General features: G+C 42.6%; 1 protein-coding gene across 1 annotated transcript in view; it reads right to left on the bottom strand.

Annotated features, from left to right (window-relative positions):
- nbeal1 (neurobeachin-like 1) overlaps nucleotides 1-11964 on the bottom strand; it is a 37660-nt gene that overhangs the window by 15254 nt on the left and 10442 nt on the right. Inside the window, 18 exon segments of the mRNA XM_020591981.1 lie at nucleotides 337-496; nucleotides 761-919; nucleotides 2146-2305; nucleotides 2383-2485; nucleotides 2644-2803; nucleotides 3637-3770; nucleotides 3874-4051; nucleotides 4150-4239; nucleotides 4461-4546; nucleotides 4791-5100; nucleotides 5358-5477; nucleotides 5629-5761; nucleotides 5873-6444; nucleotides 6812-6910; nucleotides 7142-7225; nucleotides 9909-10015; nucleotides 10194-10566; nucleotides 10882-10967. Coding sequence (XP_020447637.1) covers nucleotides 337-496; nucleotides 761-919; nucleotides 2146-2305; nucleotides 2383-2485; nucleotides 2644-2803; nucleotides 3637-3770; nucleotides 3874-4051; nucleotides 4150-4239; nucleotides 4461-4546; nucleotides 4791-5100; nucleotides 5358-5477; nucleotides 5629-5761; nucleotides 5873-6444; nucleotides 6812-6910; nucleotides 7142-7225; nucleotides 9909-10015; nucleotides 10194-10566; nucleotides 10882-10967 — 3114 coding nt within the window.

Here is an 11964-nt window from a genome sequence, read left to right on the forward strand (position 1 = left end):
ATAAGATTAAGGCACATTACTTCTCTGGCTCATTACTCCTTGAAGACTCGTCAAACTGATTCCATTAATGCATAGAGAAGGTCACATAAACACAACAGAGAAGGAAGGGCAGGGTAGGGATTAAGAAAAAAATCAAAGCACCCCTGCTAACTGACTAAAAGCTAATCTTCAACTAGGCTGAATTAATTTAACTGAGGGGGAGATTTACAGTATCGTAGCAAAAGAATGAACAGTGGGAAGGCCAGACTGATTTGCACATAGAGGTGACCTATTTCAACAGAAAAGCAGAACAGTATAAACACCCTTCAGGAGCTAAAAAAAAAAAAAAAGGCTGACCTGTGTGGAGAACCTGGTTGAGGAGACAGCGGACCAGGGTTGGAGTGATGTGAAGTTCAGAGAAGAGCAGCGACAGTCCAGCGTAACCTGCCTCTCTCAGTCGCAAACGCTGCTTATTCTTCTCATAAACTCGGTCACAGCGCAGCATGCGCTCAAACAGCTGCATAGTGTGAAAACACTGGAGTTAGTTGCTAATACCATTACTACTGTAAAGTGAAGCTTTTGAAAAACCCCTTTATACTGTAAATGATCATAACAGACAGATACAACTGTTGTCATACATCCCTTGACAGTTTATTTAAATTCCCTGATTTGAAAAATCTCTGATTTGTCTGCAAAGTTCCATGATTGTCCACAAATTTCATAACTAATCAGAACCTTTCAGCGACATCTTATTCTGTGACAATCATCAGCTATAACCCACCTTGAAGACAAGCTCTCTGAGTCGGTCTGAGTGTTTGTTATTGAGCAGGAGAGCGTAGCAGGAGTCAGCCGCACCGGGCTCAAAGAAGAGCAAGAAGAGCTGGTCTCTGACCGGACTGCTCTGAAAAAGGCTGATTAACATCTCCAGCAGGCTGCACAGCTGCAACACAATGCAACCAGAACTGAAATGAGGTACTTTTACATAGAGTAGTCAAAGCTGTACACTGTTTGAGAAGGAAGTCATAGCACTAAACACAGCTTATTATGGATGTCATGTATTATGTAAATCAAAGTAGTACCGAGGTTATACCATGAAACTTTCTAACACTTGTCAGAAGACGAGCATGTAATAATGATTAACAAAGACAAAGTCGCTTTCTAACCAAATTTGACTAATGTAAACTATTTTAAAAAGAAGGGAGCTAGGAAACTTAAATGTGAAGTGAGCTAAGCAAGAGTTACATCTATAATGTTTAATGAAACAGGATGCTTTGATAAGGAGATATTTTATTGTGTATGTTTTAAACTGATTTATTAAGTGTGGCATTTGAAAACAGTCTGGCTTGATAAATAAATAAATGGTATCACAGAGGTGGCAGATGCATGATAATGGAGGAGCAACATGTAATTATGTTGACAGTATGTTGATGTAAGCTTACACATACAGTACTGCAGTATAACAGGATATGCTGAGAGACTAAATTTAAAAAAGCCAGGATTGAAAAAGGGAGAGAGTGTGATGAGAGCAGTGAATGGATTTCACAAAACAGGTGACAGATACCAAGTCCTGGAAGCTGTTGGAGTTTTAGACTCAAAGGAGATAACAGCCTTGTTGTGAAGTGGTTTGTTTCAGCCATAAACTGATGAATATTTCTTACAGTAAGGAAAATCTTTAAAAATAATGCTGAGAGAGAAAAATAGAAGGAAATTAACTGCGAGTGTCCTGTACAGCATCACTGCCACATACAGAAACAGAAGATCCTGAATCCAAAGGTCATGTTTTGTCACTGTCAAATCCTAAAATGGCACAAGTAATTGGCATTAACCAGCTTCGCAATAAATGGGCCATGTGACAAATATACACACTAATAATAACCTGACCTACTCTAAATTTCTCAGATGTCGGCACAACACACCTCAAAGTCTTTTTACCAACCTACCGACTGGCTCCATGAGGCTGAAAATGAGATTAGCCTTCTGTTCACAGTGAATGCTGTCCTCTTTGACTGGGTTTTAGGGTTATTCTGCTTCTTCCGTCTAATTAAACTACAATCTGTTATCATAACAGGGCTAGCTATATAGAAAAACAATTACAAATACAAGTACAATTGTAATGCATAGAACAATGACAGCCTCTTATTACAACATCTAACTCCATCCCCTCACCTGGTCCTCATCTCCAGTGGCAGCAATGTATCCCAGAATGCTGTGCATCTCCTCCTGTGACATGCCCTTGCTGATGTAGTACTTGATGAGGCCGCAGAGAGATGCCCGGATGGCACGTATGTCATCTTCACTCAGGTCACTCTCTTTATTACTGTTCTTCCTACACAGAAGAGCAAATCATTTGTGAAAAAAACTTTAAAAAATAAAGTTTATGAACTTTAGGAAATGGAGTCTTACCCATAGTATAAGCGTATAGTGTCCAAAAGGAACTGAACTCCATATTTTTTCCGGAACTGCTTCCTATTGTCTTTGATGACAGTGGACATGTACTGGATATGACCTTTATTTAAAAAAAAAATGGCACAACTCAGAGCCGGTCATCTCAGGGACACATTTACTACATTTCACAGAATAACCTCTTAGTTTTAAGTTTTATCTGATTTCACACTTTTTGGGGAGAACTTTTAGTGAACAGAAACACAGGAATGTCAATCTCACCTATGCGTAGAGGGAAGTCTCCTTTGTTCCAGATGTTGAAGTTGAACAGCAGATGTGTGTGAAGCTGCTGCAGCAGGGCCTGGTTCTTCTCATATGTGACCTGCTCTATCAGCAGCTGCACAGCAACCAGCACGCTGACATCCACGTGACCCACCGGCAGCTAAACACATACCAAAGGAGAATGTATTTTACTACTACTAATTGTATTACTACTATTAGTTCAGGGACACACACATTTACTGGCACACGTGCAAAATGAGGAGACACAAAGGGACACACATAAAACAGGTAATTATTATGTATGGTCCCTTAAACCAGAAATGTGTCTTGTTAACAAGCAAGTACAAAGCAACATGACACCCAACGGAACATGATGTAATGGTGAAAGCCCATTAGTGCTTTACTTGGCCATTTACCTTTTAAAAGGTGTGGGGACTTTGCCTAGAGCAACTATGATCACATCTAAGACATTTTATCTGGGTGTTTTTTGCACAGGCGATTATCATGTGTTGAATAATAACTGCAGTTTGTGAAGTGCATTCCATTGCTAGAAAAGAGATAGAAAATGCTCGTCAAACATTCCTCTCTATCAGTCTTGCCATCTTTTTTAAAAATACAGGAAAATGGAAACCACACATTTGAAGGAGAACACATACCCCAACATTCCCCCAAGTCAAATTAAAACTAATTAGTGTGACTCGCCCAGGATTAGCATTATTAGATGTGATATAAATTTCTAACAACTATCTGTACTCTCCAGACTTATTTTAACAGAGGCAAGTAGTGGAAGTACAGTAATAACATGCTATTTGTGTACCAAAATTATGAAAACATGCTCTAGCAAAGGTGTTGATCTGTGTCTGCATGAAGTAAAAATAATTTAATGGTTGTCAAAGAATTTACAGAGCCCCTAGTCTCCTCCTGTGAACCATAATTGCACACTGACACCTTGGTAATAATAGTCATGTGCCAAATTAGACTTTAAGCAGAGACCTTCTGCAGCAGGGCTCCCAGTGTAGCCACACAGTGCGAGTGGAGCAGATTCTCCTGGTTGATCGGGTGCCTCTGCAGGAAATGCTTCAGCACCAACAGGAAAGTGGCCACCAGATTCTTCTCCAGGCGAGCCTCTGAAACGGAAAATAAAAATATATGTTCACTTGCCTCATAAGACAACTGATAATAAAGAAGTATAAAAAGAATTGTTATACTACAGATTGTGGCAGAACAAACCAGAAGCCCTGCTTGATGGGAGAATGACCCAATCTCCATCGGCTGGTGTGGTCACATCAGGGGTGATGAACTCTGACCCAGCAGCAGGATCACTGGCCTGCTGATCAGGGGTCACCAGGGCCAACTGCTCCAGTATAGGAAAGAGCACTGGCAGGCCGCCCCCACAGTTTATCATGTCCTGCCATAAAATAGGATACACATCATGCAATACAAATCAAAATAATCCTCCAAGCACAAAACAAATATGTGACAGTATTAGTAAGATGTTCCTCCCACCTTGATATCCCAGTTGATGACTTTGTTCCCAGTCAGGCGTCCATGCAGCATGTTTGGAGACAGATCTAGACAGATGGGGTTCCTACATGCCTGCTGACAATAGGACCACATGTAGCTAACACGTTTCCTTCAAATAAATAAGACTGTGGCAAATTATTATGAGCATTTTAATCACTGTAAAACTTCTATTACTGTCTTTAAATAACCTACATAATTCTAAGAATTACATCTACTGGACTGGCCTGTAAATTTTATGTGGCACATTTTAAAACTTTAAGAAGGGATGGGTGAAACCGCAGTGATGCAATCACCTTGGGTGAGTAGTGCAGCAGTAACTTGGCTGAAAGGTCACCAAGTTCTGATTCCTGGGCTTTAAATGGAGAGATGCAGTTTGGACCTGTGTAGAGAAAAAGAGTGAGAATTTAGGAGCACAAAAATATTTGAAAGCTTATTTTACTTTAACTATGATCTGTGTGCTGGTTCAATATCCTCATGTGAATTTACTATTTGTAATCTTTACTCATCTTTATTAATTTATTCAAGCCTAAGCATACTTCATCACATTATACTTTTCTTTACGTCTAGCTCTTGCATCCTCTTTTTCATTTCTTCCTCCTTTCACATTTTCCCCTCCTGCTTACCAGCACTACAGATGGCTTTTATATGGTTGGGCTGCAGGGGTTCATGGAATACCATGACGCTTCCCAGCTGGCCCTGCAGGGACGTGGGGCTTCCCCACTCACTGTCCTGGGTCCCCGCTGAGATGAGCTTAGTCACAGACTCGGGTTTTCCCCCCAGGAATCCGCCCCAGGTCTGTGGCGATAGGATGCCGCCCAGTGAAGAGCGCGTGGTGGGTGTGGTGGCTGAGGAGAAGGGAGGGTCTGGGATCTGGGAGGGTGGGGGAGTGGTGGTTCTGTGGCCCGCTGAGCCAATGCAACAGGATGTGAATGGCTGCAGGTGGAAGAGAATGGAACAAGATAAGGAGTGAACTAACAAAGACACCACAGGTAGCAGATGACTGTCTCACTTAAGATTTATAACTGCCAGGCCTCATAACCCCTCACTGCTGTTTTACTGTAACAGTTTTTGTGGTTTTAATACAATAGGAATAAAGATTTATAAAACCTAGAGAACAAAACTAGATAAATTTAATGAAAACACACATTCTAATATTCCATTATTAATTATGAAGCAAATGCAGGCCTCACCTCTGTCATGCTGGGATACTTGAGAGGTGCAGACAGTTTCTGCTGTCCATCAACATAAATGTAGACGAGACTCTGTCCAAATGGCCTCTTTCCTGGTACATGTACCACTCCAATGCTGTGCTGCAGAAAGAAATTCAGACAGAATTTTGTCCTTTTTAACCAGTGCTAGAAAAGTGGAACTTTTTAATCTCGTCCACATTTTCATGTTTCAGTGGTGCTACCCTTTCTTTAAATAAAGGTTAAAAAAATGATGCCATTAAGACTGACTCACCCAGAGAGAGTCACAGAAGCAGTAGTCAGGCAGCATGACTGTGACATACTCTTTCTTCGTGCATACAGCCACCACCAGCACACCCGCTGAGCTGATGAAGGCCTCAAACCCCGTCCCTCCCGGGGTAAAAAAGCTTTATGAGATGAAAAAGAAAGATATTGGAGCAGTAGTTGATATGCACAAACTTCTGCTTCAACATCTGGCTCTGCAAAACTGAGAAGAAAGAGTATGTCTTTCATCTCACCTGTAGAGCTGTTTCCTCTTGTCCTTGCTGGGCTGGCCCAGTTGGTCTTGGTCCAGAGACAACCAGGCGAAGAAACTGAAGGCAGACCCTGGCCAGCGCTGCACTGTTGGAACTACAATGCCAGCCATGCTGGGTGACAGATCAAAGTACTGCATGGCACTTTCTAGGCCCTGCTTACGTACCATGGCTAAGAGTCCTTTCAGAGCGGGACCCACATAGGGGTGAGCTTGGCTGGATTCTGGAGGCCTGAGGAGACGCAAGAGCCCGAACAGTTCTCTAGCACTCAAGGATTGAGAGCCCAGTGAGCCCACCAATCCCAGTAGGCTCTCAGCACATGCTCGGTGTAGCCGTTGATCCTGCTCCAAGGCAGCTAGTGCTCGCATGACCATGGCAGCATTGACACAGGTAGCACGGGTTTGGCGGTTCAGGCAACTGAGGCGCCGGAGCCAGTCAGCTGTAAAAAGCTGCAGCTCTGATGAGTCCAGCTCGGGGAGCCACTGAACCAGCAGCAGCAAGGGCTCCACGTTGCTGATGCCCAGGAGCCCCACTGAGGTGTGCTCACCCTCAACCGCCTACACACACACACACACACACACACAGTGTTTTCAATCCTTGTGGGGACTTTACAGTGACTTACTTTCATTTCCTGTAGACTAATCCTAACCTTAACCGCTACTTGCCTAACACCTAATACTTAACCTTAAACCACGATGCCACTCTAAAATTCAGCCATTTTCTTGTGGGGACCAGCCTCTGGTCCCCACTAGGATGGCAGAGTCTCCACAATGTGAGTGTATTAACAAGTTTCGGTCCCCATAATGCAAGTAATACAAAAGGTACCACATACATGCAAAAACATACACACTGATAAAGTACAGAATACACACTAACAGAAACAAAGTGTATTAGAAAGCAGCATTCAGTCAGTCAGGCTCTCACCATGTTCATCAGCTCTTTGAGAAGGTGTCGAGATGGCTGGCCAAGCGAGATAAGCACTTCGTACAAGTGATTGTAACCAATTCTCTCCTTGAAAACCTCCTACAAGGGTGGCATAAAAAAAACTAATGAATAAACAATATCAAGGCATCTGAGTACTGACAACTCCCATCAGGTCAATAAATAATGGATGCATTACACAACTCAAAGGACCATTCAGAACAACTGACTGAATTTAAATGACTTCTGGCACCACTTAGGAATAAATGGCTTTGCCCTTGAGTTGTTGAAATTGTACCACTCTGACTAATCATGTATTTATGTTTCCATTACCTTTGCAGCTGGTGATTTGTGCATCACTGTTGTCAGGGCTTTGATGGTGGCCACAGCTAGAGAGTCTAGTCGCCCTTGAAACACCTGAAGGACAATCAGACAGGTCAGACAATCACTTGATTTTTCAGCAGGCAGTGAATGTTGCAACAGATGATAGGACACAAGTCAAATCTCCTTTTAATCCAGATGAATATTATGCACATATATGGGCAACAAGCATGCAAACAATTTAAAGCCACAAGTTTGTAATTCTCAATGATAATGATCAACTTAATTGAGGCTTTGAAAACAGCATGCAATACACTTGAAGGAATAACAGGGAGACGTCATTGGATGCCTTGGAGTGCGTTTCAATTAGCATGAAAATATAAGCAAAACCATTGATGATAGTTTGAACCATGTATGTCATTGCAGTAGGAGCTGGCATCAAAGCTTGTACTGCAAGCAATGTAAAGATAAGATAGGTGTCTTTCTGCTCCAGGTAAAAAAAAAAAAAAAAAAAAAAAAAGCATGAAGATGTGATGGAAGCAGGAAGCACTCGTGGCTTGGCAAAAAAAACAAAACAAAAACAAAAAAACACCCACCTGTGCACACAAACAGCCACATAGAAGTAATTCTCTCTTTTACCTCACATAGAAACACACACACAAACCATGCAACCCATAAAACACAAGCCAAACCATGAAAAATAAACACAAACACATCTCCATCCAGCTCTGTCCTGCTCATGTCAAGCACATTCTGGGTCACTGAACCCGTTATTTAATTAATATTCTGCTGTGAACTGGTTGGTCTTACAGAGAGGCTTGGACCAGCTGGAAAGGAACTGTGGCAAAAATCAAACACTTAGATCAATGTCACTTGAGTCCAGATCACCTTAAACCACTCAACTCTGTGAGAGCACACACCAGGCCCATGTGTTAGCATTACAGTGAAACCCATATACCGCAGAAAACTACGACAATGTGGAGGGGATACAATAAGTGAAGAGGCCCCAGGGGTGTGAGGAAACACAACATGGTAATAAAATAAATTACACGATATAGTTACAAAACAGGCGAAAGAGGTCACTCCACAGCAAAACCATTTAGCACCTTGGGTCACTTTTTGTTTTGGTGTTTTCACAAAATAGTTTTCGTAGTTTCCAGGTGACCTTGGAAACAACAAAAGCTTGATGCCTAAACAACTCACCAAGCAGGCCGCAGCATCTGCTGCTGCATCAGGTTACACTGCTATGAAGTACAACAAAGACACATTGATATGTTTGTGTGTCTTCCTGCAGGTTTTTCTGCTTGTATTCACATTATCCAGATCAATGGAGGGATTATACCTTAAAAAGGTGGCTCTGTGAATAGGAAAAGACCATGACTGTGAGGGGAACATGTGACCTTTCTGCCCACAGCAGATGATTCCATGAAAGAGCTTTGAGTCATAGTTGACACTACACCGTTCAAAGACAGTCCTCATAAACATCAGGCAGGCACTTTAAGTGATAGCTTCACATCTTAGAGGAAGTTAAAGACCATGCTGTTTACCTTAAGAGACCTCTAGCTAATAGCCGATTTGTTACACTTGTTCTAACCTGCTTGGATGATCAGATAGGTGGAGTTTATAGTATCATCATGTTCAGATGATGATAAAGGAATAGTTTGACAGTTTGGGAAATCACTTTCTTGTGTGTTAGATGAGAAGAATGTTGAACCATTCCTTTAAGAGGCCACTTCAAAAAATGCCTGTACTACTCAATCCATGAGTGTAACCATCTATGAACATGGTAGCGCAACAGTAATAATCTGTTAAACAAATGATGCACACGTGACTAATAATGTGCTGTCTGCCAGCACTTGACAATCAGTGAGTGGATTATCATTTTTCCTGTTAAAACATGATCCAATTACAAATAATTATCTGGGGCAAAGTGAGCTGTGACTGTCTTGCTGTGGAGTGGCAACATGCTGAGGTGAAGGTTGTGGGACTTGGTAGCAGCAAGTGGATAATGAGGTAAGATGGGGCTTTCTTGGCGGTACCTGAGTGTCCCTCTCGCCTGTCAATAACCTGTTGTTGGTTATATCTTTCTGGTCCTTGTCTGCCACCGTGCACCTAGCATTAACCAGCTGACACACACAACAAGCAACATGTCAACATGGCATGTGGGGAGGTTGACAGAAAGAGATATTTAAGACAAGGGAGAGACAGGTGATGGTGCAGAGGAGGAAAGACATGTTAAGTGGTGGAGAGGGTGAAAGGTTAAAAGCCTTGACTCAGCTGGCATCACAGTGTGATGAGGCGTGCTAGTGATCCAGCCTTGCTTTTGGGAGGAACACATGCAAGGAGGAAGAAAAAAAAAAAGGTCTTTCTCAAACTGAAAGTTTAAAAGTACTAAACATGACAGAAGCTGGACCGGACCGGGACAAATATGCATCCAAATCACATGTAAAGTACCTGAACTACTGTAACTGATGCTGTCAATAACAAATACAAGAATTAACTAAATTAAGTAGTCTAACTTATGAACATATACATGTAAAATGATCTTAGAGAGGTTCAGTGGTGAAAACTAAATATGTCAGTACAATTTTGTGGTACTTTGAGTATTTCCATTCAACGCTTCTTTGTACTTCACTACATTTCAGAGGATAATGATGCATCTTTTACTCCACATTTGACATCCATAATTACTAATTTGCAGATAAAATATGATTTATATATTTTTCACATGATCTCCACCATCTAGAGCATTAAATGCTGCTTGTACTTGTGCTGTTACCTTGCTATTCTGCAGCAGTCGTGTCAAATGCTCAAAACAGTTGCTGTTGAGGAAGATGGCTTGTAGAACTGGCCTGTCTGAACACAGGAACATGTCCCTGATAGTGTCTGAGAGACAGGAGACAGCCGGACAAAGAGAGAGAAACACAGAAAGAAAAAGGTGAGGCAAAGAGAGAAAACAGGTCAAGATAGGCAGGAATAGAGAAAAATCAGAATGTGGACTAAGTCACATAAAGCTTGACTTCACTATATGGAAATCATAATTCATTATTTATTAAGACCCTACCTAGCATGTGCACTTGCAGTGCCAAAAATCGGCTTTCCCAGTGTCGGCCCAGTGTCAGTACTCTGCCCTTGGCTTGTTGTTGCTTGTGCTGCTGCTGCTGGGTAGCAACCATAGCCGCTGGGTCTGAGTTGAGCAGCTTAAAGTAGTTTTCCAGCACCGAGGTGATTTCCACTTGTCGCTGGTCAGAGCTGGAGGCCAGGAGGCGCTGCACCACCTCTCGGAGGCAGCCCAGAGTGAGCAGCGCCTTACGGTCAGGGGCCTCACTGTCCCAGTCCTCACCCTCATCTGAAGGGCAGCTCCCCATGGAACAATCAGCCAGCACCTGCATCAACACCTCCATGGTGGCTGGAGAGATGGCAAACAGAGCGTTCCTCTGCCAGGGCAAAGGAGTATATAGAGGTTAGTGAAGGCAGGTTACGGCTCTTTCAGTCCCTCACTAAGACAGGCTAATTAGTCAAGGTATAGGGATCAGATACAGCAAATCACATTACTATAAATGACACAACAGAAAGCAAATGGCCACCAACAGGTCAGAATCTTTTCTAGTCTGAATGAATGTGGTGGCATTTGTGAACAAATCCCACCCAGTGCCAGCATGAAGAGATAAGGTCAGAGTAGACATCAATCCAACTGAGCCTGTGACCTGGCAGCGAAAGGACTCTGACCTCTGACCCGTCCAGAGGCTTACCTGATCACCAGCTACTATAGCTCCAAACAGGTGCAGCAGGCAGCACTTCAGACTCTCCTTCAGGTGCTCACTCTCCTGGAAGCACTCTGAAAGGAGGACACACCCACACCCACACACACACACACACATAACAAATGAGTGAGTTTAATCTGGAAGCATGTCAGCTGTGCAAATACAATACAAAACAAACTATAGTTCACAGTGAACTGCTGAAGTTCAGACACACCTTCATCTTTTCTGTCTCTTTCATACACACGCTCACACACACATTTAAGTGCATAAAAATCCGATAACCAGATCGGACTTTAGTTATCAAACCGAGTGCACAAACACACACACACAGGTTTGTGGTCCTGCCAGTAATCTTTGGGTCATGGTGGTCGCAGTCACGAATTAACCCATCTGTCAACGCACTGGATTGGCTCCCAGTCTGGTTACTTTAACCAAATTATGCCACAACCACTGTTTCATTCACATATGATCATAAACATATTTAAAGTCTTCCTTTAGTACTCATATTCCGCAACTAACACACACAAGCATGAAAACACAGCGACAAGGTCTGTCATGTTGGGCTTTGGGTGTTATCTCTGGTGCCAACCCACAGCAGCCACACAGGGCAAAGGATAGAAGGAAAATGTTTGTTCAAAATGGCCACCGGTGTCACTGAAGTGGCTTGACAGACACCATTCACTATCAGCTCATCTCAGTGCCTGGCAAAAAGAGCATGCACACAAAGAGTGGATTCAAGTTCACCCAGGGAGGACAGAGGAGGGGGCAGTGGGAAAGAGAGTGGAAGATGATAGAGGAGCTGATGTTCTGTGATCACCAGCTGGCTGCTTTATGATGCAGAGGATTGGTTCCACATCCACACATTATGGCCCATATCTAGTGAGGACTTTAATATTACTAGGTGCCAAGTGTGTGCAAATAACTCACACAATATCACACAGTAAAGTGCAAGCAACAGTTTTTTGAGTTTTAGTACAAGCAATCTGAATGTACCATGTACAGATGAGGATAATGTCTCAGTCTAACTATTTTTACAATCATTTTGGATTTTCTCCAGAGTGCTGCAAAGAC

This window comes from Monopterus albus, unplaced genomic scaffold (assembly GCF_001952655.1).
Source record: "Monopterus albus unplaced genomic scaffold, M_albus_1.0 scaffold16.1, whole genome shotgun sequence".
In the NCBI taxonomy this organism is placed as follows: domain Eukaryota; kingdom Metazoa; phylum Chordata; class Actinopteri; order Synbranchiformes; family Synbranchidae; genus Monopterus; species Monopterus albus.